The sequence below is a fragment of the Mustela putorius genome, unplaced genomic scaffold, assembly GCF_011764305.1.
Source record: "Mustela putorius furo isolate JIRA1106 unplaced genomic scaffold, ASM1176430v1.1 tig00003972_pilon_pilon_pilon, whole genome shotgun sequence".
Taxonomy (NCBI): Eukaryota; Metazoa; Chordata; class Mammalia; order Carnivora; family Mustelidae; genus Mustela; species Mustela putorius.
In genome coordinates, this window is record NW_025422115.1 from 25,462,033 (window position 1) to 25,489,692 (window position 27,660).

At 65.0% G+C, this 27,660-nt stretch overlaps 1 protein-coding gene and 1 long non-coding RNA gene across 5 annotated transcripts; one reads left to right on the plus strand and one right to left on the minus strand.

Moving 5' to 3' along the window:
- Positions 1–1,652: 1,652 nt before the first annotated feature.
- On the minus strand, positions 1,653–5,287 carry LOC123389293. Its single transcript, XR_006603876.1, has 2 exons — positions 3,094–5,287; positions 1,653–2,750 (listed from the first exon to the last, which is right to left on the minus strand). It is a non-coding gene; the product is annotated as an uncharacterized LOC123389293 (long non-coding RNA).
- A 56-nt stretch (positions 5,288–5,343) lies between these two features.
- SLCO4A1 (solute carrier organic anion transporter family member 4A1) lies at positions 5,344–27,354 on the plus strand. 4 transcript variants are annotated; one of them, XM_045070531.1, is made up of 12 exons: positions 5,344–5,487; positions 16,054–16,937; positions 17,771–17,861; positions 18,528–18,649; positions 18,996–19,107; positions 22,392–22,546; positions 23,272–23,467; positions 24,451–24,616; positions 24,713–24,885; positions 25,135–25,199; positions 25,553–25,701; positions 26,336–27,354. In XM_045070531.1, the coding sequence occupies exons 1-12, from the start codon at positions 5,414–5,416 to the stop codon at positions 26,498–26,500; spliced, it is 2,352 nt and encodes a 783-aa protein (XP_044926466.1). In that variant the 5' UTR covers positions 5,344–5,413; the 3' UTR covers positions 26,501–27,354. The 4 variants fall into 4 exon arrangements, 2 of the variants coding, with proteins under 2 accessions (XP_044926466.1, XP_004760051.1); XM_004759994.3 differs by lacking the exon at positions 5,344–5,487 and having other exon boundaries at positions 11,198–16,937; XR_006603874.1 differs by lacking the exons at positions 5,344–5,487; positions 26,336–27,354 and having other exon boundaries at positions 11,196–16,937; positions 24,713–24,967; positions 25,553–25,610.
- The last annotated feature ends 306 nt before the right edge of the window (positions 27,355–27,660 follow it).

The following is a 27,660-nucleotide window of genomic DNA, read 5'->3' on the forward strand; positions in this document are numbered from 1 at the left end:
TCCTGGGGTTTAAGAGAACATCCAGTCCTCTCCGCGAGCCAGAGAGGACCCTGGGTGTGTGTACCCTGGGCTGGGGAAAGGGCTCGGCGGCCACCGACTCTCAGCTCTCGGGGACTCTCGGAAGATCTCCTCACCACTACGGGGTCTCGGGGGTTGTCGCTCACCTTCCCCAAGGACCCACCCGAACCCACCCAGCCCCCTGGTTCAGCCTGCCCCGGCATGGGGCAAGAAGACACCGGCTGATGGGTCCAGGGGCACCTGGGACGCTGGGGCAGGACTCTCTCCCCCATCCCCCCAGGGGTCCTTCTGGGGGCATCCGGCAGCTGCTCTCTGATCACAACCGCGCTGCTGGGAGAGTCACCCAACCCTCTGCCCCCCTGCATGGCTCTCCAGGGACACATGGCCTCTCGGGCCAAGTCCCAAGTCAGCCCGTCCCACGAGGGTGGAGGATTGCTCTGGGCTAGAGGGGTCTTCTCTCTGCCGGTGCCCCTTGCTCCCCCAGACTCACGCCTGGCCCGCTCCCGACGCCACGGTCCTGTCTCCCTGCAGAGCACGGCCCCTCCTCCGTGGGACTGCAGCCCTCTGCCCTTCCTCCACAGGGGCCGCTGGTTCCCAGGGACAGCGGCGTGCGGTCAGCTGCCTGAGGTCAGCCTGCCTCTGCCGCCCGCACCTGCCGACTTGCCCTCCCCAGCTACCCCAGAGCGGGGTTCACGGTGGGAGAGCAGGGCTCCCCCCCACAGCAGCTCCCCTGTGGGAGGGAGCCGTGTAGTCCAGGACAAAGGTTGGGGTCATGGATGGGGAGGAAGGTGACCCAAGGGCCACTCACTGCTCTGGTTCAGCCAGACCCGTGTCCGGGTGACCCAGTGAACAGAACCACCTGGCCAGAAGCAGTTCTGGGAGCAAACAGAAGGGACCCGGGGCTGGCGCCAGGCTGTGCACGTCCAGGAAGTCTCCCAGGGCTGGGAGAAACTGAGGCAGCCCCTTGCGATCATGTCTCAGGAAGGTGTGTCCCCTCTTTCTCACCCCGGGTGCCTCGCTCGCAGCCTGGGGGGTCAGACGCTGCGTGGCCTGATTGCTGGAAGGTGTGCCGCCTGGGAAACACCAGGGCGAGGCCTAGGCCCACAGACAAAGACCTACAGGGCTCCGAGAGCCGGCTTCCAGGGCGGGGAGAGACTTCCTGGAGGAGGTGGGCTGGAGACGCCCACAATGGGCAAAGAAGGAATTTTCAGGAAGGACACAGTGCTGTGTAAGCACGGGCGTGGGACGACCCGCGGCATGTCTGCGGGGCCGGCGGGGCCGACTGGCGTGGGGAGGGCGACCAGAGCGGGCAGGAGGGCAGGGCAAGGGGCCGGATACCAGGCAAGCAGTGCGAGCTCCAGCCCCAGGCCAGTGGGAGACACAGGTCGGGGACATTGGACGAGCCGGGCCAGGGCCAGTAGGGCACGGGGGTCTCCACAGGCATGGGGACAGGCCCCCAGCTTCATGGTGGGCATGCAGGTCCCTGTGCCCTTCCCTTCCTGGGGTCTTTCGCTCCTGTTCGGTCAACGTCCTGGGGAGCAGCTGCGGCTTGAGGGGACGAAGACGCGGAGGGCAGAAAGTGTCGGGAAGAGCTCCCGCCCGCGCCGTCGGCGGTGGTTCCCGGCAGCAAACCGTGAAGGAAGGCCGGAGCAGGCCTACGTGTAATTGTTGGCTCTGTGCACGTTTGCCTTAAACGTCGACACAGAAGCACCTTCGATGCAAACAACCTTGCCAGTCAAGGCAAGGACAGGATTCACGAGTGACAGGGTTTCCGTGGGTCCCCGGGAGAGCAAGCTGGAAGGCCCGACCCTCTCGGGGCTCGTCGGGGGGGGGGGGGCTGCGCACACTTGTGAAACTGCCAACAATTCCCCTAGCTCGAGGTCGTTCCAGAAGGAAGGGCCCTGCCAGTGCACCCTCTGACCCCACCCCTCCCAGCCAGGGGCCAGGCCCGGGCAGTGCGGATGCCCTCTGGCTGGCAAACACAGCTGTCTCTTTACAGAAGCGAGTGCCTAAAGGGGATTCTTACGAAGGTCAAATGATCCTTCTAGGGAAGTGCTGGCAGCCGCCCCGGGTCTGGACAAGGGCAGGGCTCTGCGGGCAGCGGGGGCCTGGCCGCTGTCTCCCCACCGCTCTGGCACGCCGGGCTATGGGGCTGCCGGCACAGAGGGGTTCCCCCCACTCTGTGGGGCCTGCCTCTCCTGGAACTGAGAGTGTCCCCTGTGTCCTCCGATGCGGCCCTCAGAGCTCGGGGCTGTGTGGTCCTCCACCCACACCCTCGTCTCTGTGACTGGTCTCTGAGCAGTGATCGGTCTGCTGGTGGCCTCTGCGAAGAATGCGGTGTCTCTGTCCGCTGGGGAAGGACCAGGACACCTGCAGTTTGGCCATGAACCTGTCCCAAGACCCGGAGAGAGTTTCTTTCTGTCTTCGCTTCTGAGCTTGGGAGGAGACGTCTGGCCCAGACGGACGTGAGTTGAGCGGAGAGCCGGCGAACGTCCAGGGGGAGGGCAGTGACAGCAGAAGCCTGCACATTTCAGTGCTTTGGGGTTTGGGGTGCCTCCAGAGATGGTAGCCAAGGAGAATGATTGACCATGAACATGAACCTAGCTTGTTCAGAGTCCCTGGAAGCATCCTGATGCAGGGCCAGGCATCCCCCTGGAGGACCACAGGGGAGCCGGTGGAACTTGGGTTCTTTCTTTCTTTTCCTTTTAATTACTTCCGCTCCAGACAAAACCCTGCCGGGATAGACGTTATTGAGTTCAGAATGTTCCAGGGCATTTTATCAGGCTGCTCTGGTTCTCAAAGCCTGCTGGGCTCCGCGGGTGACCTCTCGCCAACCTCCTCCCTCCCTCTCTAAGGTAGGGTGGCTGGTGGACAGCAGGCCGCAGCCCGCTCCCACGGCTCCAGAGGCCTGGAGTCTGGGCCGGCACCCAACCTGAGGCACCACCCCGTCCCTAGGGGCAGGCTGCACGGGGTGGGTCTCAGGCACACCGGTGCTCCCCGGGCCTCTCGAGGTGCCTACACACTCGTTAGCTTCAGTTTGCATTAATATGTCTGAAATGTTTGCTCCTGATTTACCTTTCAAATCGTGCCCGTGGGTGAGTGCCTCGGGAGGATTCCCGGGGCAGAGCCTGTCTGGTGAGAGGCTCAGCCTGGCAGTGCTGATGGGGAAGGGCCCTGAGCCCAGGCTCGCTGGGGGCTGGCGTTTCTGGGGGGTGGACGCGGGCCGCGTCACCAGGACGATGGATGGAGACAGGACCCAAAGAGCCCGGACCAGCAGTGAGTCGCAGGGGAGCGGTCCCTCTCCTCCTTCCTCATCCCGATTGCTGGTGGACAGTCTCCTGTCCCTCGGCGACAGCCCGTCACTGATGCGGTCTGACACCAGGCCTTTGGCAAACAAGGAAGGAGCAGGTCCCAGGCTCAGAGCTCCCAGGTGGTAGTGCTTGGCTAGAAGTGAACTCTTGTCCTTTATCTGGTCGACGCTAGCCTCTCTAGCATAAAGACGCGCATTTACTTCTTTAGAAAGAAACGTTCTGTTTTAGTAAAATGTGTGAATTGTTCATGTAGATACGTCTCAAGGAATAAAATCCAAAGTGAAGTCTGGGAACAGTGAGTCCAGTGCTGCTCCTGACGTGTGACATGCTTTCCCACCATCAGCTCCGGAAGGTCAACCCGCTCCGTTCACACACTTCCCGTGACGGGGACCTCACTACCTACCAAAGTGATCTCTAGTCAGCTCCACTGGGAAATGCTGCTCCCAGCGGGCTCCTCCCCGAGGCCAGGTCTGCAGAGCAGCTCGCCGGCCTCTTCCAAGCAGACAGGGAGGTCCTCCCGCCAGTCCCTCATCCTCAGACAGAACTCCTGGGAACGCTGTTGGTGGTTTTTCCTCTCACACGGTGGGGCCAGGAACGGAGGCCGATACTCCAGGAGTGGCCAGACCTCGCCCCAGCGTCCAGGTGTGGATGTGTGCATGGAGGCAAGGACAAAGCCGGGGGAGGGGGGCTGGCACGAGTGGGCAGCAGCCAACCCTCTGAAGGCAGAGCATTTCACAAATAACCGAGCAAATATGGATGCGTCCATGAGCCCCAGCACCGGCCCTCCCCAGCCCCCACAGGAAGAGGTCAGCCCACGTCTCCTCGGTGGCTGCGCAGGCCTCAGGCTCCCTGCCGCCCCGAAGCGGCCCCTGATCATGCTTTGGTCGTCTCTTCCTTACCCAAACCCAACTGCCGTCAGGATTTGAACACACACGCGCTGACTTCTGTAGACTTCTTTCCTTTCCTTCTCTTTTCCCCTGTATTTTGAGAGAGAGCGAGCACACGCACGTACAAGCGCGGTGCAGGGGCAGAGAGAGGAAGAGTCCCACGCAGGCTCCACGCTCGGCGACGAGCCCAGCTCGGGCTCCATCTCATGACCCCGAGATCAGAGCCTTGAGCTGAAATCACAGGGTGGTCTCTTAACAGACAGACCCCCACCCCGACGCAGGAGCCCCTAGATAGACTTTTTCTAAAATGGATTCATTTTGTGGACACTAAAAGGGAAACCTTGTGGGGCATCAGTGTGATCCGCTGTTGCTGTACTAACTGGGCAACCCTGAGAGGCCCTCTCTGTGGCTCCGCCGGGCCCCTGCCTCAGTCCACCTACGGCCATCAGGGACCTCGGAGGAAGTGTTGTCATCGGCCCCGTTGTACGGATGATGTAACTAGACCCAGAGAAATTAAGCAACGTGTTGGAAGTCACACAGGGGAGGACAGCGTGAGGTTCGGAGGGGACCTCCTTCTGGGGGCCCTGCGGCCTATGCGACCCACCCTGCTGCCCCCGGCACAGGCACGGTCATTCCAGCCAGGACGCTGCGGGCAGGAAGGGCTGGGTTCCCCGGGCGAGGGTGCTGGCCTCACCGCGAGCCAGGGTGGGCCCCCCACGGGCATCCCCCCCAATTCCCGGACCCCAGGAGGCGTGGCGGAGGCGCACCCCGGCCGGCACCCCCGCGCCGCTGCCCTGCCCCCACCGGCCCCGGGTGGCTTTTCCGAAGGGTTGGCGGGAAACTACACTTCCTCTCACCCTCGCCTCAGGTCTGACTCAGAGACCGAGTCGCCGCAGGCCTGGGGACGCCACCGCTCGGCTCTCGGCTTCCGGCCTGCAGCTTGGGGCCGCGGTGTCTTGGAGCGTCTCGGGGCTGCGGAGGGATCCGTCAGGGGCAGGCGCGGAGCCCGGGCCCGCGGAGACCTGGGGACCCGCCCGGCCCCGCCGCCCCCGCCGCCCCCGCCGCGCGCGCCCGGGGCTGTCACTTCGGGGGCGGGCCCGGGGCGCAGGGGGGCCGGCCCAGCCCCCGCGCGGCGCAGCCATTGGCCGGGGTGGGCGGGGCCAGCGGTCGCTGCGGGGCCGGGCGGCCCCCGCGGGGATGAATGGAGCCCGAGCCCCGCGCCCGCAGCCGCCAGAGCGCGGGGCGCAGCGCGGCGGCCGGGAGTCGGGAAGGTGAGTGCTCCGGCGGGCGCGGGCGCGGGGCTCGGGGCGCCATCGCGGGGCGCCGCCCGGGCGCGCCGGCCCCGGCCTGCTGACGTCAGGAGGGCGGCAGGTGCCCGCTGACGCCGGGCTGGGGCCAGCGGGCTCCAGGTGGCGCCGCGCCGGCGGGGCGGGACGCAGGGCACGGGCGGTGCGCCCCGCGGCCCGGCTGCCTCGGGGAAATCGGGGGCAAGCGCGCCTCCGTCGCCGCCAGCGGCCCGGGAGGGGCGGCGGGGCTGGTGGCCAGGGCAGGTGGCTGGGCGCGCACGCAGGCGCAGGCCCCGCGGGTCAGGGCAGGGGCGGACGCGGCTCCCCGGGGTGCAGAGGGGCGCGGCCTCCACCTGCGGCGGATCGGCTGCGGCTGAGTCCAGGAGGAAATCGTCAGGCGCAGAAGTTTCTCGCGGGCGGCCGGGCTTTGTTCGAGCCGGGGGCGCGGCACACACGTCGCGGCGGGGGCGCGGGCGGAGCCTTCCCCGCGCGGGGCCACGCCGGCCGGCGCCTATTCCGGCCCCACCGCGGGCAGCCGGCGCCGAGCGGGGCTAGGGGATCCGGGTGCCCGGTTGCTGGCCGAGGGCTGGGGAGGACGGAAGCGAAGAAGCCGACCCGCTTTAGGCGCCCTGTGGGCGCCCTTGGCCCCGGGCCGGGAAGCCCGAGGCGGACGCCGGCCTCCCACCTTTGCGGCGGGCGCGGGCAGGGCGCACGGAGTGGAGCCTGCGGGGCCCGGCGGGGTCAGCGCCACGAGGACGGAGACAGTCAGCGAGCACGCGCTCCCTCGTGCGCGGGGGAACCTGGTGGCGGGGCCTGTTCTGGAGGCGCGGGGGCGCCTCAGTACTTTTCCGCCCAAAGGAACCGCTTCCCATCGCTGCGCCACCCCGTGCTTTTGGGGGCCTGGGTTCCCCCCGCCTAATCCGAAACTGGCTTTACTCAGTGAACCCAGACGGGGCCGAGCTGGGAAATTTCTGTCGTTGCCGGCGCGGAGTGGCGGGGTTCCCAGGAGCCTCTGGTCGTAGCAGGTTCGTAGTAGGAGCCTGGGCAGAGCTGCTCAGGGAGCGGGTGGCCCTGACCCCGGGCAGCCAAGTGCTGTGAGCTCTCAGCTAAGCCCCACACGGCATCTGAGGCGCTGCTCTTGCTCCGGTCTCACAGGGAGGAAACTAAGGCAAGAAGAGATCGGGGCACGTGCCCGCGGGCACACCGCTAGTATGTGCTGGGGAGGCTTCAGTCCAGCTTTGGGTGACTCCTGACACTTTGCAACTCTGTACCTGGTGGGGAACAGACAATCCCTCTGAGGCTGGCCTGACGGACAGCAGTGTGGCAACAGGTGGGGGAGGCTGGGGAGGCTGGGGCCGTTGGCCCTGAGGGCCGATGCCTGTGGGATCCGGGGAGGGGCCTCTGGGGAGTGAGCCCATGCAGCCAGCTTTCGCAGGAGCTGCGAGGGGAGGGGACAGCAGGTCCTTGGGGTCAGACCCCCATGACGGCCCTGCCTCAGTGCTGTTTCCTGCTGGGCAGAGCTGTTGGGCACTGCCTGGACATGGTTTATGGGGCTGCTTCCCTCGAGGGTGGCCATGGCCTCATCTACCCGGGGTGTGGCCCCTTGAGCGGGTCCCTGAGCAGGTCCCAACCAAGTCCCTCCCAGTCTGTGGTGAGGTGGCTGGGTGTCCGGAGGTTGGGCTCGACAATGGCCAAGTGAAGGGGGCTTTGGGGGCTGATGTTCCATCCTTGTCAGAGGACCCAGTTCTGAGGGACTCCACTTGACTCGTCTGGCTGTCCCTGGTCTCCGGCGGACCCTGCCTCAACAAGCGGCCGCAGCATCCTGAGCTCTTGGTCTCTGTCTGGCTTCCAAGCTACCTAGAAGGGTCGGAGCATATTCATCCGGCTCCCAGTTCAACAGGGCTGAGCCCGTGTCAGTCTCTGGCTTTGTGGACTCATGCTGACTGTGGCAGTTTGGGTCCCCAAGGCCTCGGCGTGGGTCAGAAGAGAGCGGTGCAACTGGTACCGTGACCAGAACCCTCAGACTCGCCCGGCCACGCTTCTTTCTCCGTTGGGGACAGAGGCCACAGAAACATTCCCCACTGAGCCACGTGGCCTCCTGTTTTCAGGTGTGGCAAAGAGCCCATTGTCTGCTTTTGGAAGGGGACACACAATAATCCTGAGACACTCCCAGCTGCTTTTGTTCTGGGACACTGAGCTGCCTGTCTGACTCAGCGTGAGGGTGATGTGTGGAGGCCCACTCTGGGGCAGGACCCGGTTTCCCCCATGACAGATGGTCCCCAGGCCCCTCAGGACCCCACCCCAATGAGCGGGCAGGAGGCACCAGCTTGGTCTCTGGCAACCAGGGCTTTTGTGTGAGGGGGTGGGCCCTGGGTCCTGTTAGCAGGGGAAGAAACTGGCCTGCTGGGCCCCGAGTCACCTCCCCTCCTTGGCGGGTCACGGGGACTCTTCCTGCCGCAGGCCCTCGGCCTGCTGTCCTCAGACACCCCTCATTTCCCCTTGGTGGCCATGGTGCAGGCCCCTCCCACCAGCCTAACACGGAATTAGCCTCTCGAACCACAATTCTGGGGGCTGGTGGACACGCTTTGCAAACCACCTGCCCTTTGGCAAAGGTGGTCCCTTTGCGGCAGGCGAGGCCCCCTGAGGACCAAGCACCGGGTCGGGAGGGTCCCAGGCTCCTGAGGACCAAGCACCGGGTCGGGAGGGTCCCAGGCTCCTGAGGACCAAGCACCGGGTCGGGAGGGTCCCAGGGGAATTACCCACACGTCCTCTTCACCTAGGGGTGGCTTTTTCTCCATGGAGACTTGGGGGTCCTCAAGGTACTGCTCCCTGGGCCAACGCCTTTTAGGACTTGGGATCTGCTGGTCTGAGAGTCACCCATTCCGGCCCCACGTTTATGTGCGTCCTGGTGGTCGGCCTCTCACAGATGCCCTTGGGCTGGTCCTTGGACCCACGGGCCTAAGATGTCACCCGGACCTGGCTGACCCTGCCTGTGCCCAGACAGGCCCATTATGGGGCCAAGCCAGTGCCCCCGCCGCTCTAAACCCTGTGAGGCCCTTCTGTAGGTCTCAAGTCCCATGAGCTCCACGTGGTGCCCAGACCCACTAGCAGGAGAGAGGCGATCTCCCTCCTCCCCATGATGCCACATTCTTGTTAGGATCGGAGAAACGCAGACACAGAGAGGCCTACCACCTGCCCAAGATGGGAACAGCGGCCTGGCCGCAGCGCAGCCTCTCTCTGTCCCCTCCTCGGAGCAGTCGTTATGGGTGGCGAAGACGAGTAAACCTGCGTGTGCCTCTCTCTGGCTCGTCCTGCCTTCCCCATGTGTCTGCTTGCTGGTGGGGACTGGGTGGGGAGCAGGAAGTCTGGGCGAGACACCCGTCGAGGGGCAGGTCCTCCATCTCTCTCACGGACAGACCTTCATTGTTGGCCTCCATGCAAAGTGGCCAGCTTCCCGCCCACTCAGCTCTGCATGGTCACTAGGCATGCAAATACGGGAGGCCAGGCACTGCTGTAGTCACCCCAGATCCTGCCACCCGCTATCTGCTCTCTCAGTAGCTTCGAGCCCCTTCTTCAACAAGCAAAAGCCCCCCCCCCCCCCAGTCAGAGGGAGAGACACCAGGATGGGCCTCGGTGGCAGGAGAAGAGAGCTCCCTGAACAACCTCCATGGGTCACGAGAGAAGGACCCAGGGTTGTGGCGTGGGGTGGGGGGTTGGGGGTGGAGACCCAAGGTCACAGTAAGGGGGAAAGTATCCAAGGTCACAGGGAGGGGTTGGGGAAGGACCCAGGGTCACACGTGGGGGGGGTGGCAAGGAACCAGGGTCATAGGCAGGTCTGGGGAAGGACCAGGGTGGGAGGGGGCGAGGGCAGGAGCAGGACGGAGGAGAGGGTGGAGCCCTGTGGTGTGGGAGCTCAGGCTGGGGCCTCCATGTGGCGTGTGGCACATGTCACGGTGACATGGGCTGTGGCTGTCAACCTCGGAGCATCCAGGGGCGGTCGGAAGGGGTCCTGCTGGCTGGAGTGTAGGGAGGAAGCAGAAATGAAACCGGTCCGTGCCCCAGCTGCCACAACCCCAGCCAGTGGTTCCGGAGGGAGCCTGGGGGCGCCCTGGCCCCGACATGGAGAGCCCCTGCTTCCCCTACCCTGGCCCCGGCCTCCCCGGGGGCGTTTGCTGGGCCAGAGCCAGACTGTTCCTGGGAGCCCGGCAGAGGAGGACCCGCTGTTGTGGCGTCAAGGGACCCTGGGAGCCTGGCAGAGGAGGACCCCGCGCCCCTCCCACCTGCTAGGACTGCAGACAGCCCTGTGCAGGCATCTGTGGCGAGCAGAGGTGGGCCCCCCTGGACTGAGACCAGGGCCCCGCTCTCGGAGACAGGGCTGTGGCGACCCACCCAGGGGCCCACTGGCTTCTCACCCAGCAGCTGCCAGGGGGGCCTATGGGTGGGGGTGGGGGAGGAGGAAGTGAGACCCAGATTTCTAGGAGCCTAGTGGCTCAGACTCTGGGAGGTGTGGCTGACGGCCAGGCCAGTGTAGACCCGTGGTCTCCTCCCGAGTGAGCCTGCGAGCACACGCGCACACACGCACATGCACACGCACACACGCGTGTGCACACGCGCCCTTGTCCCTCCCACTGCAGCCCCAGGTGCAGAGCCTGTTCCCCAGGCTCCCGGGAACACACTATCCTCGCGGCTAGTCCCCAGGGGCTCCTCTCCCCACCGGAACAGACGGGGGGGCTCCTCGCTGCGGTGGGACCAGGGACAGGCCTGGAGGGTGGGATAAGGTCCCAGGACCCCGGGCTCCCTGGGAAGGAGCTGGAGGAGGGGGAGGCCGTCCAGGGTGTGTGTCTCGGGTCTGGAAAGCCGTCCGGGCTTCTGCAGGGAAGCTCACGGCCTCGCTGTTCCCCCATGACGGGGACGGCCGCAGCGAAGGGCCGGCCCGACCTGTGAGCTGCACCCCAGACAGAGCCCCCAGCCCGCTCAAATCATGGGGAGGTGGGGGGCTCCTTCCTGCTGCTGGCATTCCCGTGGAAGCCTTGTCCCTCATCCTGGGGCCGCACCCCTGGCTCCGTGGGGAGGACCCGCCCCCCGAAACAGGCACGTGGCTGAGGACTGGGCCACAGAATGCTTGTGAACGGCGACGGTGGCAGGGCAGGCCCCCCGCCCTGGAGCCCTCCTGGGGCCCCTGCAGGCCAGCTCAGCCTCTCGCCTCTGCTGGCTCTGCTGTCCTCCCTGCTCGAGGACCGCTGGCCGCTGGCACCCACGTGACTTCCCTGGGCGTAGGGGGCCGCAAGCACCTCACGCGTAGGACCGGGTCCTGGAGGTCCCCAAACGCCACTGCCCGGCACAGGCCTTGGGGACAGCAGGTGGTGGTGCGAAACTACCCGCTGCGTCCCTCGGGATTCTCCGCAGAAATGGTCAGGAGGAGAGACAGACACACAGAGATACATATGTATCTGTGCGCACTTAGATCTTTCTATGCATCTCTTTATCTCTCTGTGACTATTTATATGAATCTATATATGTTATTTACATTATTCTATCAATAAGTTATAATATAATAATATAAATATATATTGTGTAATTATATTATATATAAGTCAATATATTATATATTATAAAATACAAATAATGTGTTATGAATATTATGTATTAATATGAATTTATATTTTATATATAAATACGCATGTTTTATATATTTATAGACTATATATCAGATAACAATTAATTATTAGAAACCTGGCCCATGCAGTTACGAGTTGGGTGGGTCCCCCGTCTGCGGCCGGCAGCCGGCGAGAGAAGAGGTAGGTGCGCGCTGGTCGTCTGGACTGCGCAACGGCTCAAGACCTGCGAAGAGTGATGTCCTGGTTCCAAGGCAGCCAGGCAGGAGGAATTCAGGGAAGGGTTAGCCCTTTTGCGCTATCTCGGCGTTCAACTGATTGGACGAGGCCCACCTGCCCTGGGTACGCCAATTCAAGTACTAATCTTTCTAGAAACCCCCTTGCAGACACACCAGACTGACAGGGGGGCCCACCGTCCGGCTGCATCAGCAGTAGCTCCGGGAGGAGGACGGAGAGGGGTCGCCAGGTGGGGGAGGCCCCGGGGCTCTCAGGGGAGGATACCTGTGGACGGTACCTGGAGCCCCCGAGGGGTAGGGGCAGCCTCTCGGCCTGTCCTTCCTGCTAAGCACTGTCTGTGGCCCTTGGCTCCCATGGGTCTGTCTCCTGCCTCTGCCTCCTGCTGCATTGCCCGGCCCGCTACTCCAGCTCGGCTCAGCACCCACTGACCGGGACGTTGGCCCCCACAGAAGGTGCCCGCCGGGCTTCATCAGCAGGTGGAAAGCAGGCACACATTTTGTCCAGACCGGTTTGTGATGGACATGCTCTTAGGGCTCCAGGAGAAAGCACAGTGGTGCCCAGTCCTCCCCGGAGGGGCCGCTCCCTCCGCGTGTGGGCCGCTGGGTCCTCCAGCCCCTGGCACCTTCTGCCCGTCCTCCCCATGGGGGCCTAAGATACAAACCATAGACAGTGTCCACAGAGCCACCGGCCTGGCCTTCATGTGGGTCAGCTGACACTGCCCGGGTGGCCAGCAGGAAGGGCAGCCGGGAAGTCACCTTCTCCCGGGTGACCACACTGACCACCTGGGTGTCCCTCTGCCCATCTTGGGAGCAGACCCTGGAAAGAAAGTGCCCGTGATCAACCTAGGTCACGTGCCCACATCCCAAAGGACTGCCCACAAGGGATCTGAGGGCCAGGATATGGAGACAGAGCAGCTCTGTGCCCATTGGACCTGCACGTCCCGGTGTGTGCCGCTGGGCTCAGCCACTACAGCTGTGAGGCTCTCAGGCAGGGCTGCTGGCCCCCTGTGGGCCAGGCCCGCCGACAGGCCTCTACGGGAGATGGTGTCCTTGGGCACACAGCACATCCTTTGACCTCAGACCTTGGCATGACTGTCGGCGCACCCTCGTCCAGAGCTGTCTCTGGCACCCCGTGCACCTGTTGGCACCAGATCCGCCCGAGATCCTGGTGCAAACTCGGAAATGTCTTCTGGAGGTGCCACGACTCTCAAGACCATTCTGGTGGCTGGGAGACTCCGAGGGTCACAGGTGTCCAGACTCGTTCGGGCTCTGCCACTGGCCTACAGATGGAGCGGACGATTCCGGCACCACCTCCCTCCTCACGTGGTGTCCCTGGGGGGCCCACCTCCCCGTGTCTGACCAAGAGCCTTGGTGAGAGCGAGAGCCTTCCAGACCATGCAGGGCAGCGGCGGCAGGACTCCAGGCATCAGGACAGTCTGCAGAGGCCCCATCCCGGCTGCCGAGCTGCCAGGGGACCGCACAGTGGGGAGGGGGCGCACGCCAGTCAGGCTGCTGACCAGAGCTGCTGGAGGAGGCTGCCCGGGAGGAGGCTCGCGGCCCACAGCTCCGAGGGCTGCTGTTCAATTCTGAGGCACAGGTGGCGGCCACCAGTGGGTCCTCCAGCTGAGGGTACCCCGGACTGGATTTCTGCCTTAAATAATGCGGCGTGCCGGCATAAGCGTCATATGTTCACTTCCAAGACCCTCAACAGTCGCTGTAGGGGAAACTTCACCACGGACTCGGAGCCGCACAGTGCTGTGCTCCTGTGGCTCCTGGTTTCTAAAGGTAGAACTCTTCGCTGTGGCCGTCCGTATCACAAAGGCCAGCTGCCCGGCCACCTCCTGAGCCCTCACTCCCACAGAGGCAGGACCAACGGTTAGAGCCCAGCGTGCCAGGCAAGCCGGGGCTGAGTGAGCGGGTGTCTGATAGCGGCTGGTGTCGCAACCACCTCCTCGGGGTACCGACCCATGAGTCCTTCCCGAGGCCCGATACTGACCTTTCACCCGCCGCAGGCTGCTGGGGGCTTCCCGGAGCTCCCCGTGGCTCCCATGGCCCCGGCCCGGTGGAGGTTCCGGGGCTCCAGGGCCCTGCATCACGTGTGTGGTTCATGTGTGAGCAGGTGTGTGTGTGTGTGTGTGTGTGTGTGCGGAGTTACAGGTGGCTGTGCGTGGGCGTGTGGATCTGCAGATGCGTGTGTGCACACGTGCACGCATCTAGAGGAAAACGCTGTGGTGCCATCAGCACAGGCGGCCTCTGGGCCTTGGAATTTGGGGTAACATCGAACCTTTGCGGTGCTTCTCCGTGTGCTGTTTTGGTGGCCTGCCTGAGCCGTGGGCTGGGAGGTGCCGGGGCTCGTGCTGGGGGCTGTGGTCTGCGGGCTCTGCCGTGGTCGGGGTGCGGACGTGGTGCGTGTGGAGGTGGCCTCTGTGACCGCAGCTCCAGCAGCTGGGTCTGGGCGTGCGGAGCTGCCAGCCGGCCAGAGCTTCTTCCAGGAGCGGCCCCCCAGCTCTGCCGTATTCGAGCCTGCTGGCCTCGCGGCTCTGTGATAAGGCCCGAGCACACTCGTGGCCAACGGGGACGGCAGCCGTGGAATTCTGCAGACACGCACGGCCTCGGCACTTGGCCGCAGGTAGCCTGTGGGTACCCGTGACCGTGGTACGCGGCCGGCTCTGGACACGGACACCGCGGGCTTGGTCCCGGTTCCTTCACTGTGGTGTCAGGGGGACGGCCGGTCGCACGCCCACAGGCTCTGAGCGGTCTGTTAAGCTCAGTGGCCACCTCCCCTCAGGCCTGTGGCCTCCTGGAAACCGGGCCACACGGGACAGCTCATGGCGTCCCCAGGGGCGGGCTGGTGAGTTTCCCACAGCTCCGAGCAGAGCTCTGTGAACCGGGCGCTTCTCCCAGCGCTAGGGGTCAGAGCCTGAGATCGGGGTGTCGGCTGGGCTGCGCTCCCTCTAGATGCTCCAGCTGGGGTCCTTCCCGCGTGTCCAGCTCCTGTCCCCCGCCTTCCTCGTGGCTGCGTCCGCCCGGTCTCAGCCTCTGTTGTCACGCGACATCTCTGTGTCTTGTCTACTATGGACACTTGTCCCTGGATTAGGACCCACCCAAACCCAGATGACCTCATTTCAACCCATTAATCACATCAGCAAAGACATTTCTTCCAAATAAGGTCACACTGAGTGTCTGGAAGCACCTGTCTCTTGGGGAGACCACCATTTGACCCCCTCCAGGCCCCTCCAGGGCACAACCAAGCTGCGCTTTACTAGGCTGCAGGAAGGAGCCTCTGCTGACAGAACGGACGGCAGGAGCCCCTGCCAACGTCCACCCGACCCCCTGGACTATGCGCGGTGGGGGCAGGGCGGGCCTGGTGAACCTGGGTCTGAGGACACTTCGTGGTCCTGGGTCACCACCAACGGGGCCCCTGCCCTGGGCGAGGCCAGCAGGCTGCTCCCCAAACCTCAGAGCTCAAGCCTGTGCTGTTTCCACGGCTCCCGGAGAAAGGCTCCAAAGTCAGGCTTCACACCTGCTGGGAGCCTCTGAGCACGAAGTGGCCCAACGCAAAGTGGGAGGGTGTGTCAGAGTCCTGGGGCTGCCAGACGAAGGACCGCAGACCCGGGGCTGAAACTCCAGGCCTTGACTACTCTAGCTCTGGAACGGGATGCCTGAGGGGGAGGGGTGGCCACGCAGGAGCCCCTGCTCCAGGCTCTGTCCTTGCTGGTGGACGGTTCTCACGTGCTGTCCGCCTGTGCGAGCGCCTGTGCCCTGGCCTCCCCTTTCTCTATTACCCCAGTCCCAGTGAAGCGGGGCCCATCCTGATGGCTTTTCACCTCTCCAAAGACGCCGTGTCCCCATACTCTCATGGCTGACAGAGTGTCTCCTCCGGGGGGACACAGCTCAGCCCAGAACCAGAGGTCACTTGGGGGAAAGTAAAGACCCCGGCGGAAAGGGCCCACAGCCGCCGCCTACAGCGCAGGTGGGATGTCTTCTCCCACTGCGTGTGCGAGCGCGCTGCTGCTTGGTTTCGGGTGGGAGAACCAGCCGCCTGGGGTGTGCAGAGGCAGCCGTGTACCCACGTCGGTGCCGCGCTTTCCGGCAGGGCCCCAGGAGCCAGGATTACCACCCCCAGCCCAGGAAGGGCCCCCGGAACGGGGCTGGGTGGGGAGTGGCAGACAGAGGGGGGCGCGGGCGCCTTGTCTTCCTAACCTGTCCGTGTCGCCGCACACGTGTCTCGAAGTGACGTCTTGAGAACCTGCCGCGGCAGCGAGTGCAGGGCGCGACCCTGCTGCCACCCCTTCCCTCATTACCCTCCAGACTCTGGACCAAAGCGAGAGCCGGAAGCGTGTGAGTTTAATGAGGAACCGAGGCTGGACGGCATGGGGGCCCTGTCCACCGGGGCGGTCCCTCCAGAACAGCGAGCACAGCTCACGCCCACCGGGCAGAGGCCACAGGGGACTGGCTGGGTCAGGGTGGTCCTGGGGCCCGCACGGGCATCGACTGTGGCCTTGTCCAGGTGTGTGGGTTTTGGTGGTGTGGCCCTGGATGCAGGAGGGGCAGGAGGTCAGCCCCATGAGACTGGGGAGTGGGCAGCAGAGCCACCGGCTGCCCCGAGGGACCAGGCACAGGACGGGGCGTGTTCTCTCCGAGATGTCGGTGTGGTCAAGCGTCCACGTACGTTTTCTAACCAGAAGCTCTTCTCACAGAACAAGCCAGGCACTGGACTACCCTCGGGCGGCTTCTGTAGCTGCCTCCTGCGCCCCCCGGGCGGAGATGCCTCAGCACTCGATGGGGGACAAGACCCTGGTCTCCAAGCCGCAGCTGGTCTTCCCAAGCCAACCCTCAGCCGCAGACGGCGGGTGCGGCCACGGACCGCCCAGCAGGCGGGCTTCCCTCGGCTCACCCCGGAGCCACGGCGCCCTGGGTCCTGCCGTGCACAGCCCCCTGGACGCCTGCAGCCAGCCACTGTGCCCGCTGCAGGCTGAGAAGCACGGCCCCCGGACGCCCCCTGAGATGCGCTACGTGGCGGCCAGGCCACAGAGCGCGGCGTGCGGCTGGGGGGCCTTCGCTCCCAGGTGCCTGCAGGCCTTCAACACGCCCCGCGGCTTCCTGCTCTTCCTGTGCGCGGCGGCCTTCCTGCAGGGCATGACCGTCAACGGCTTCGTCAGCACCGTGGTCACCTCCATCGAGCGCCGCTTCGACCTGCACAGCCACCAGAGCGGCCTCATCACCAGCTGCTACGACGTGGCCGCCTGCCTGTGCCTCACCTTCGTCAGCTACTTCGGGGGCGGCGCGCACAAGCCCCGCTGGCTGGGCCGGGGCGTGCTGGTCCTGGGCGCCGGCTCGCTGCTGTTTGCGCTGCCGCACTTCACTGCGGGCGCCTACGAGGCCGAGGTGGCCGAGGGCGTGGGGACGTGCCGGGCCAACCGCAGCGTGGCGTGCCGGGACCGCGCCTCGGGCCTGTCCGGGTACCGGGTCGTCTTCATGCTGGGCCAGTTCCTGCACGGCATGGGCGCCACGCCGCTCTACACGCTGGGCGTCACCTACTTGGACGAGAACGTCAAGTCCAGCTACTCCCCGGTCTACATCGGTGAGTGCGGCTGCGGGGGCACGGGGCAGGCACGTCCTCCGTCCTCGCTGGCCACGCGTGGTCACGGGTGAGGCCGCAGGTGCGCGCGGGCCTTCCCCCGGGGCCGGGGTCGGCCGGCCCCTTGCTGCCCACAGCAGCCCGAGACTCCGCTCCTCCCAAGATCCCCACGTTTGCACGGACTGAGGTTTCTGGGTTTCAGCCTCGTGCCCACCACGGCCCCACGTCCTTCCTGCCAGGCCAGGCTTTTCGAGGGAGACCGGCCGGCACCCGGGGCCTGGCCACACCTCGTGTGCCGACTCTGGCTTCCTCCCTTTCACTTTGGGCTCTGTCCCTCCAAGCGGCTCAGCGGTGCCCACCCAGGGACACGGGGTCCGGTCACTGCGACGGGGCACTGGCGGCGCTGAGCAGAGCACCAGCCCACACAACGAGGCCCTGGGGACGTCTGTCCCCTCGAGGGACGCAGAGTCCGGTGCTGCCTGCCGCTGCCTCTGACAGGAAATCTGTAGAGGTACTTTTTAAACGTCGGCTGCAGGGGCGCCTGGGTGGCTCCGTCCGTGGACGCCGCTCGCGTCTTGGTCTCAGGGTTGTGAGTTCAAGCCCTGCGTCAGGCTCCTTGCTGCTGCGGAGTCTGCTTAAAAAACTAAAATTAAATAAACAAAAAATAAAAACGGAACGTTGACAGCAGCCAGATCTCCAACACGGTGGAGGCTGTGCGGACACGAGCCCTGGGCTGAAGGGCCCGAGCCGTGGGGCAGAGGGCGCCCTGTTGCGGGGGGGGGGGGGCTCCTGTCCGGTGGCCCCGGGGCCCCTCCACAGCTTCCCTCTCTCCACAGCCGTCTTCTACACCGCCGCCATCCTCGGCCCAGCCGCCGGCTACCTGATCGGAGGCGCCCTGCTGAACGTTTACACCGAAATCGGCCGCCGGTGAGTGTCTTGATTCTGCCTGCTCCCTGGGACAGCACAGCGTTATGGGGGCCGAGGGGCCTCCCTGGTGTTTGGCGGACCGGGGGCCGGGGGGCGGGGACGGCGTGGCGGGTCCGCAGCTCCCGGAGCCAGGCGACACCGGGACCCGTCTCTCTGAGGCCCGGGGCGGGGTGGCTGTGGACTTCCGAGCTGCCAGGGTGACTCCTCCCCGTGGGGTCTCCCTGACGCCGGCCGGGCACCCCAAATTCAACCCAGTTCTGACAGACTTCCCAGACTCAGTGCAGAGCCCGCAGGAGACCCCCCCGCAGCGGCCGACACCAGCCTCGGGTGCCGGGTGCCCGCAGCCTCCGTCCAGCCTGGCTCCACGATCCCGCTCTTGGGCGAGATGAGCCACTCGAACAGCTCACGGGACTCGGGAAGGCGCCTGGCTCACTAGATGACCCGTTTATTAGACAGATTACAGGCCCGGAGCGGCCAGCTGGAGGAGGCAGGAGGGCAGGTGGGGGAGGGGGCGCAGGTCCGCGTGCAGGTTCCGGTCACTCCACACCCCACGGCCACCCACCAGGAGGCTTAGGTTTTCATGGACCCGTGCGCAGAAGGATGGCCAGCGCGGGTGCCCTGAGTGCCCGTGGACGGGACGCTGACCCCACGTGCCTCTCCCCACAGGACGGAGCTGACCACCGAGAGCCCACTGTGGGTCGGCGCCTGGTGGGTGGGCTTCCTGGGGGCGGGGGCCGCCGCCTTCCTCACCGCCATCCCCATCCTCGGCTACCCCCGGCAGCTGCCAGGTGGGTGTGTCCCTCTTCTCCTCTGGGCTGGCGGGGAACCCGGACCGTCTGGGCCCCGTCCTGCAGGGCTGGCCTGCCCCGTGCCTCTGGCCACGGGCTCCATCCCCCCCGTGGCCCCTCCAGTCTGAAGCTCCTTCTGTCCCCCCTGGCCCCGGGGTGGGTCCTGCTGCTGTTCTCCCCCACCTGTCTCCTCTCGGCCAGCAGGTCCGCGGTCACCGTGCTGCAGCCCCGTACCACATCTGTCCCGGGGACCTTCCCAGACCTGGGAGCGGGGAGGGGCTTCAAGCCACGCCCTCGGTCTCCCCACCCCCCCACCCCCCCCCCGCTGACATCTCTGTGCTGCCAGGCTCCCAACGCTACGTGGTCATGAGAGTGTCTGAAACACACCAGTCGAAGGACAGCAGTCACAAGGCTGCCAGCAGCCCCGACTTCGGGAAAACCATCAGAGATCTGCCTCTGTAAGTCCCTTCCGGGGGGTGGTGTGTGCCTCTCACCTGTGTCCCATGTCCTGAGGACCCTTGGGGAGGTCTGCACCTGCCAGATCTGACCCCAAGCTAGGAGAGTCCATGTGAGCCTTCCAGGGCCACGTGGTCAGCGCACAGATCCTAAAACTCCCACGTGACCCGGGGCACTTCAGGTCTCTGCCCCAAAACGGGGAGACGAGGGAGCAGCAGCCAGAGCCTCGTCCCAGGGCTGGTCCTGTGGGAGGGCCAGCTCCTCCTCTGCCTTCTCTGACCATTCAGGAAGTGTCACCTGCTGGGCTCCGGGCTCGTGCCCACCCCCACCCCCCCCCCCCCCGCCCCCGTGGACCCTGGGAGGAGGGATTGTCCCCGGCTCTGCCCTCACGGCCCTGCACCAGCCCCTGCACCAGCCCCTGCCCTCCTGTGCTCTCCCTTGTGTGTGGCCTGACCCAGCTTCACCGTCCGCACACACAGTCGGGCTGGAAGATCCCTGGCCTGCCCTGGTCTCAGAGAGACGCGGGTCGGCGGCTCCTGGCTGCTCAGCACCCCTCTTCACGGGCCCAGGCGTCCTGCAGCAGGCCTCTCCCGCGGGTGGGAAAGGAGCCCCCCGGACGGTGGCCAGCCTGGGTCCTCGGGGTTACTGCGTGCCGCTTGCCCCTCCAGGACTCCGGGCCTGAGCCCAGTAACGGTCGTGTCTAACCGGCCTCAGGGGGCTGGGGGCTCGTAGTGGCGGGAATGAGACCCCTCTGCCTGTTTGCCGTGGCGATGTGAAGAGGTATCAGGATCAGAGGTGGCCTCCGGGGAGGGCCCCGCGCTGTCCGCTGTCTGCTGCTTTGCTTCCCTCATGCAGAGGAAACAGGGCTGTCCTGCTACGGGTTGGGGGGTGGCCCCTGACCCACTCAGGGCTTGGTTCTCCAGCTTCCCACTTCCTGTGAGACCAGCCTAGCGTTGCCCACTCCTGAGGGCACCCCCAGAGCAGGCTGAGCTGGCCCAGGGCCGCAGGGGCCAGGGCTACGAGACCGTCTGTGTGGGGCCAGCCCAGCCAGTCTGCCTGCACCGGAGCAGAACCTCCATTCCCTGCACCCGGCCTGGGGCCCCAGCAGGTCAGCAGCCCTGGGGATGGCGGCCGAGAGGTTTGTGCCCAGGCGTAGCTCCCCGAACCAGCTATTGGTAAGAAATCCTGTTAGCTTCACGGGGAGGGGACCAGGCCAACCCAGGGCCGGTGCAGCAGACGAGGGCCGGGGCCGGGGCCGGCGCAGACCCCAGCCAAGCCCTGCCCCCCCCCCTGCACCCACTCTGGGGGCATCTCCTTCCCTTCCTGGACATGGGACCCAAGTGCCAAACCGAAGAGAATTGTTATCAGTTTTCAAGCCTGAAAGTCAATTTTGCTGAGAACCAGGGTGGGGAATGGCCCCGGGGTGAGTGTGAGCACTGCCCGTGGGAGGTGCCGGGGCCCAGGGGAGTGTCTGTCCTTAGGTCCCTCCTGGACGCTGCTCCAGGCTCCCGTGCCAAGGCATGGCCGCAGGTTCCGACGTCTGTTCACTGTCGGCCTGCGTCCTAAAAAGAGAGTTTGAGCGCGAAGGTGTTCGCAGCTGCTGTGACAGGTGCACGAGATGAGAGCGGCCATCTCCCGGCTGGCGCAGGGGTGACCAGAGGCACCCCTGGAAGCTGGGTCTCCGGGGCTGGGGCTCCCGAGGACAGCACTGGCACCTGCTCTCTTCAGAGAACAGCTCTGAGCTGCGGGTTTGAGAATTTCAGCCCAGGGGGCCGCTCAGAGCTGCTCCCAGCCGCAGTCGGGTGGTGTCCTTCATGGCCACCACCTGCTTTTCATCTCGCTCAGTGCAGGAGCGAGATGACCCGGCCTGCCAGGACCGGGGGCTCCAGAGAGACCTCTGCCCCCAGCCCACCTCGCTCACCAGCCCCGGGGTCAGGGACAACCATACCTGCAAACACCTTGGGGCCTAGTCCAGGCACCTGCTGCCCAGTGGCCAGATGGCTGGGGACGGCTCGGGGAGTCGGGACGGGCAGGTGGGAGAGCCCCCCCCCCATTGAGCTGAGCGTCTTTACTTCCGGACCCCACGGCTGTGATTTTCATGTTTTCTGCTCAGAGGAAAGACTCCTTAAGGAGTCTCTCTTGTTCTGTGCCCTTTTTTTTTTCTTTTTTAAGATTTTATTTATTTATTTGACACACGGAGATCACAAGTAGGCAGAGAGGTAGGCGGCGGGGGAGGGGGGGGGCCAGGCTCCCTGCTGAGCAGAGACCCCCCCCCCAATGTGGGGCTCAATCCCAGGACCCTGGAATCATGACCTGAGCCGAAGGCAGAGGCTTTAACCCACTGAGCCCCCGGGCGCCCCGTTCTGTGCCATTCTCGACATTTACTCGGCAGTGACCAGCACTCAGGCCCTGCTAGGCCTGAACCCCAACAAGATGCAGAGCCCCAGTTTAGCTAGAGCAAGTGGACCTCAAAGAAACTTGGTGCCCATCCCAAGGCCAGGCAGTGTGGGGCAGGCTTCGGTGCCCAGCCCGTCCCTCGGCGGGGACATGGGGGTACAGCCGCCAGAGCTCATGCCTGACGCTCTCAGAGTTGGCCACAGTGAGACCTGAAACCAAGTATCCCCCAGGGCCATGCAAGGGTCCCATTCCCTGTCCAGAGCGAGGGAGCAAGGCCAGCTTCCCTGTGGAATCAGTGGGCCAGGTCTGGGGGGCCGATGCCAAGATCCTCCCTCGGGATCCGGCAATACCGCCCCCACCAAGTATGCACCAAGAGGAACAGGGGGGCGGCCCTATCCACTCGGAGCTTCCTTGGAGGGGCCCCTCTGTCCCCCCTTCTCCAGTGCTGGTAGTTGGGAAGGGGCCCCACCCCCCCACCCCCCGGTGCCCATTCCCTTTCCGTGGGGCCTGGTGAGTCCTGGACATGGGACAGCACCTCCCCCAGCCCCCGGCTCCTGGTTCAGGCCATCTGCCAGGGTCGTCACAGCTGCCCCGCAGGTCACTGAACCATGCACTCAGGGTCTCCCCGCACTGGAGAGGGGAGCACTGATAAGGCTCTTCCCCAGTTTAGCAGCTCTGTTTCCTGGAGCCCGTTCCCCACCAGCTGAAGCCCAGCCTCACGCCCTCTCTCAGTTTCTCCGGGATGAACGCAGAGCGGCCACAGCTCACAGCCCCCTCCGCTCCCCTCTCAGGCCTGGGTGGGTGGGACCACGGCCCCCGGGAACAGTACTTCCACACACCCTGCTCTGGCCCACTCTGACCCTCTGTCTCTTCTCTCTTCCCCATCCAGCTCCATCTGGCTCCTCCTGAAAAACCCTGCATTCGTCCTGCTGTGTCTGGCTGGGGCCACCGAGACCACGCTCGTTGCCGGCATGTCCACCTTTGGCCCCAAGTTCCTGGAGTCCCAGTTTAGCCTGAGCGCCTCAGAAGCCGCCACCTTGTTTGGTGAGAACACTTGTGGCATCTTGGAGGGTCCTCTGCCTTTTCGTGAGTTCTCAGATGGGTGAGGGGTCTCTGGAGTATCTTTGGGAAGTCCAGCTCTGCGTGAGGGCTCGTGGGCCTGTGGTCCTGCAGGGAACGCCCCGGGAGTGGGAGTCGGTCAGCGGTGTCGTCACGTGGACCTGATGGTCCTTCCCGAGAGGCGGGAGTGCCGACTGCAGCGTGCTGACCAGTTCTCTCGGCAGACCCTCCTGGAGGGGATCTGCTCTGGGGGGCGGCACGGGGGAACCCAGTTTGTCTGCGCTCCCCCAGGGCCTGGGCCTTCGTCGTCCCTGGCTCACTGCAGAAGGGGTTTAGGCAGTGGTGCCCCCTTGAACAGCTGGACGCTCGGGCTTGGCCATGCCCGTGAGCCTGGGTGGGCCAGGGGACACGCTGTGCTGGGGGCCGCCCCATCAGGCGGGCAGGGGCCACTGGGCTCTCCCCCTCCCAGACCTGCCCTGCCCCTGCGTCCTTCCACCTCCAGGTGGCCGGGTGTCCTTCCTGGGGGTCCCAGGACCAAAACTCCCCCAGCGGTCCCCAACCAGCGGCTGCTGCATGGACAGATGGACGGCTCTGGGCCTCTGTCTCCTCCCCGCCCTGCCCCCCCGTAGCCTGGGGACGAGAAGAGCCAGTGGGCTGCCGGCCCTGTCCTGCACCCCCCAAGACCACACTGAGCACCCCCTCTCTGGCAGGGTACCTGGTAGTGCCAGCAGGCGGCGGTGGAACGTTTCTGGGCGGCTTCCTTGTGAACAAATGCAGGCTCCGCGGTGCGGGTGTCGTCAAGCTGTGTGCGCTCTGCACCCTGACCAGCCTGCTGGCCACCTTCGTGTTCTTCGTCCAGTGCCCCAACGTGCCCATGGTGGGGGTGACAGCCGACTACAACGGCAGGTCAGGGCCGGGCGGCACTGGGGGTTGGGGGGACACCCAGCACACCGATCGGGAGCACCAGTGGCCGCGAGGGATGGGGAAGGTGGGGTTGGCAGTTGGTCACTTTTTGGAGAGGGTCACAGCCGCAAGACATCGGCTCACGGTCACTCAGAAACAGCCCAGCGTCAGCCCTTAAGAAGCCATGAGCCCAGTGTTCTGGTCTGGGAAGCGAGACCGTGACTGCCCAGCTCCCCTCCACGTGTGCACACGGAAAGTGGCCCAGGGCCGGCTCTCACGTGTCCCCCATCCTAGGGATGTGAGAACAGCAGCCCTCTGTTGGCACTTGGGGAAGAGCAAAAGCAGGTGTGGACGGCCTGCCGTGGGCTGGGCAGGCCCCTCCTGGGATTCCCTGCGGAGAGGACAGGTCGCGCAGAGCGCAAGCATGCCGTGGTGGGACGGTCCTCTCGTGGGGCTGGTGGAGAGGGACCAGCTCCACTGCCGTGGCCCCCACGAGGGCTCTGCCACCACGGGAGGGAGGCGGGAGCTGGGCTTGAGGCCGCTGCAGAACACAGTGCCCGAGGGCAGCAGGAAGGACCAGATGGCCGGATGGAGTTTCCTATTTGCGTGGAAACGAGGAAATCGTGTGTGTCCGTGATTGCCGCTGTGTGTGCGCACACGATCTGTGCAGACGTGCGGCTGCGGCCTGGGGGGCGGGCGCCACGGCGGAGGGCTTTGGCCTGGGTCCTCTCCTGGTGCTGGTGTTCCAGGCCCGGGGCACACGCTGCCTCTGCGACGGCGCCAGGACGCGCCGGGGCCGGGGAGTCGCAGCAGAACGGGGCGCGGCGCGTGTGGCGTGAGCGTTTCCAGCGATTCCGTGCGTGGGAAGCGCCTTCCTCGGCTGGAGCCCTTGTGGCCGCCTGGCCGAGTCCTGAGGCCGGACACCGCCCCCCCCCGCCGCCTCCCGTGCTGGCCCCTTCCCACCGCCGCCTTGTCTTCCGCCGCAGGCCCCTGCCCGAAGGCCGCCTGGAGCTGACGGCCGCCTGCAACGCCCCGTGTGCCTGTCGCCCCGAGCACTACAGCCCCGTGTGTGGCTCCAACGGCCTCACCTACTACTCCCCCTGCCACGCGGGCTGCCCCGGGGAGGCGGCGCCTGGCGCGGACGGCCGGAAGGTGAGTCCGGCTGCTGCCCGCGAGCCGAGGGCGCCGCGCTCCGGGAGGGCCCCTGCCCCTCCCTCCGGTAATCGGCGCTGTTGTTGCGCTCCTCAGGTATACCGAGACTGTAGCTGTATCCCTCAGAATTTTTCCTCTGGTTTTGGCCATGCTACTGCAGGGAAATGCACTTCAACTTGTCAAAGAAAGTCCCTCCTTCTGGTTTTCGTATTCGTTGTAATTATCTTTACATTCCTCAGCAGCATTCCTGCACTGACGGCAACCTTACGGTAAGCCCCGGGCCTGGGTTTCACTCTGGTCCAGAACCTTCCCTTGCAGCACGCTGCGGTGGAGCTCTGCAGATCCCGCAGGGTACGTGCGGGGGTCCCCAGGAGCACGAGCTGCCTCTGCGCCGGGCTTCCCACCCTGGGAGGCAGTGACATGGCTGGGGGCTGGGCCAGGACCTGGCTGCAGGCCTGGGGGTGTGACGTGGTACACTGCCACCCTCCGCTGAGTGTTGATGCTATCTTCCGTTTCAGGTGTGTCTGTGACCGGCAGAGATCCTTTGCATTGGGAATCCAGTGGATTGTGGTTAGAACTCTAGGTACTGTGCACTGCGTTGTGGAGTGGTACAGTTGCACAGTGTGTTCACTGCACAAGGGCACCCACCATTTGTCTCCTCACCTGCCTGGTGTGCGTCCCAGGTGGCCTTTGCCCAGGGAGCGAAGGACGCCATTCCCTAACAGTCCACTAGAGGGACCCATGGTCATTGATTTGCCCAGAGGGTGGCTTCTCCTTAGCACAAAGGGCATCAGAGGTCCCCCCAGAAGGGAGCTTTGAAGCCCACCTTGCACCCCTGAGATCACTGAAGACCGAGGCCCCCTTTCTGAGAACCCACACAGTCGGGTTCTCACCCTGCCCGGCGCGTGGCCAGGACTGACGGGCCTCTCTTCACAGGGGGCATCCCAGGGCCCATCGCCTTCGGCTGGGTGATTGACAAGGCGTGCCTGCTCTGGCAGGACCAGTGTGGGCAGCAAGGCTCCTGCTTCGTGTACCAGAACTCGGCCATGAGCCGGTACATGCTCATCACTGGGCTGGTGTACAAGGTGAGAGAGGCGGCAGCTGGAGTGCTTGTGTGCCCAGCGCCCAGCGCCCTGCGCATGGGAGCCCTGCGGGGCCCTGAGCTCCGAGCGCCTCGGCAACGCTGAGCAAGGGCCACAAACCTGGGGCTGAAAACCGTAAATATTTATGGTTTCCTCGGCTCTAGAGGCCAGACGTCCCACACCCACATGGCGCAGGGTCCGGTCCCTCGAGGAGCTCTGCCGGGGCGGCGGGGGGTGATCCGGGCTGGGTCTTCTCTGCCCCCCCGGGTCACGTGGCCTTCTCCCTGTGTGTCTCCTTGTTCCTATAAGGGCACCTGGCATGCCAGGTGGACACACCCCAAAGCCAGGGTGATTTCATCTCAAGATCCTTAACTGAAGGGACATCTGCGAAGACTCTTTCCAGCGGCAGGTTCTGAGGGTCGGGGCTGGGGCGTCTCTGCTGGGGTGCCGTTTAGCCCGTGAAGCCCTCCACCTCCTCTGGGTCCTGTTTTGAGTCAAATGATGTTTTCGTTCCCTCACGAAGAGCATTGTGGGCCTCACAAGGGTTCTGCAGGAAGAAGGGTGCTCTCATCAGAGCGGGGCTGGGGCGGGGCAGGCCGCTCTGGTGTGGTCCAGCCAGCTCCCCCTCTCCCCGCAGGTGCTGGGTTTCCTGTTCTTCACCACCGCCTGCCTCTTGTACAAGTCCCCCTCAGAGTCTCCCGATGGCCTGGCAGCTTCTCTGCCCAGCCAGTCCTCGGCCTCCGACAGCCCCGTGGACCTCCGGGGCTCCCGCTCGGCCCCATGGCTGCAGAGCGCCGTCTGACGGCGCACCCCTCCATCCACGGGCACTTCCCGAGCATGCTGTCGGATTTCTCCCTGGAAGGACTGACCCCTCACCGGTTGGTCCCCCTCCGTGCTGAGGACCCCCCCAGAAACCTCCCATTGGATTCCAAGGGTCCTGAGCTGGTGGCGGACGCGTGTGAGTCACAGACACCAGGGAGAGCAAGCAGGGCACGTGCAGACTGGCACACCTCTAGCCCAGACCCTGGGGACCAGGGTGACGGTCCCTCCAGCTCGGGAAGGACGAGGCCCAGCAGCCATTCCATTCCCACTTCCCGCTCCGTGAAGGACACAGCCACGTGTCACTGAATTTCCCCTGGACACATCAGAACCATCTATGCAATCTTACCTGAGCTGTTTGTTCTAGAAGATCAAAGAGGCCTGCAGGCCTGGGCGTGGCTCCCGGAGGTCACCCTCCTGTCCCGGAGCCTGGGGAGCACCCCCCGCCCCCGCCTTCCCCGCGCACACAGGCCTTATGTGTGGCTCCATCGAAAGCACTGGATGAAAGGATGCTCTGGCCCCCAGCGCAGGGCTGACCACCGGCCATGCTTCCCAGCGGCTTCTGTCCACAACACCCTGCTGGCCTGCCGGGCCTGACGTCCCGGTTCCTCCTGAGCATAGGACACAGGCGTGAGGCCATCCGCATGGGCACGGGCCCGCGGGAGCCGCCTTCTCGGGGTGTCCAGCTTGCCCCCCTCCCGTCCTCAGAGCGGCAGCACTCCGCAGGCTCATGGGAACGCAGCCGCCGGTCACAGCGGGACTTCGCGGAGTGTCTGTTGTCGGGTGTCCTCCGTTAAAATGATGTGTGTATAAATATATTTTAATACCTAAAACCTATCTCTCGGTCCAATGTGTTTTGTTTCCATGAATTTGCAGAGTTCGGTGGTTTTATACGTGTTTCCTGTGGGTTTCTGTGAGTCGGGCTCTCCAAGTCCGAGGGACGCTGGCCCCAGATGAGTGCTTTCCGGGCCCCGAGCTCGCCTGGGTGGGCCTCTCCCCTCCCTCACTGTGACCCCAGAGTCCCTTCCCTCCAGAGCTCAGCCCCCGGTGAGTGGGCCTGAGTCCTCAAACCAGGGCCCCGCTTTCTGCCACTCTCCGGAGCAGCGCAGAGCGTCAGGACTCAGACCAGGACGGCCGGACACA

Excerpts from the sequence above, each read along its gene's own strand:
- SLCO4A1 (XM_004759994.3), top strand. The coding sequence starts at position 15,704 with ATGAGGAACCGAGGCTGGACGGCATGGGGGCCCTGTCCACCGGGGCGG. Across the intron at positions 22,547-23,271 it reads AGAAGCCGCCACCTTGTTTG|GGTACCTGGTAGTGCCAGCA; the intron begins GTGAGAACACTT and ends CCTCTCTGGCAG. Across the intron at positions 25,200-25,552 it reads GATTGTGGTTAGAACTCTAG|GGGGCATCCCAGGGCCCATC; the intron begins GTACTGTGCACT and ends CTCTCTTCACAG.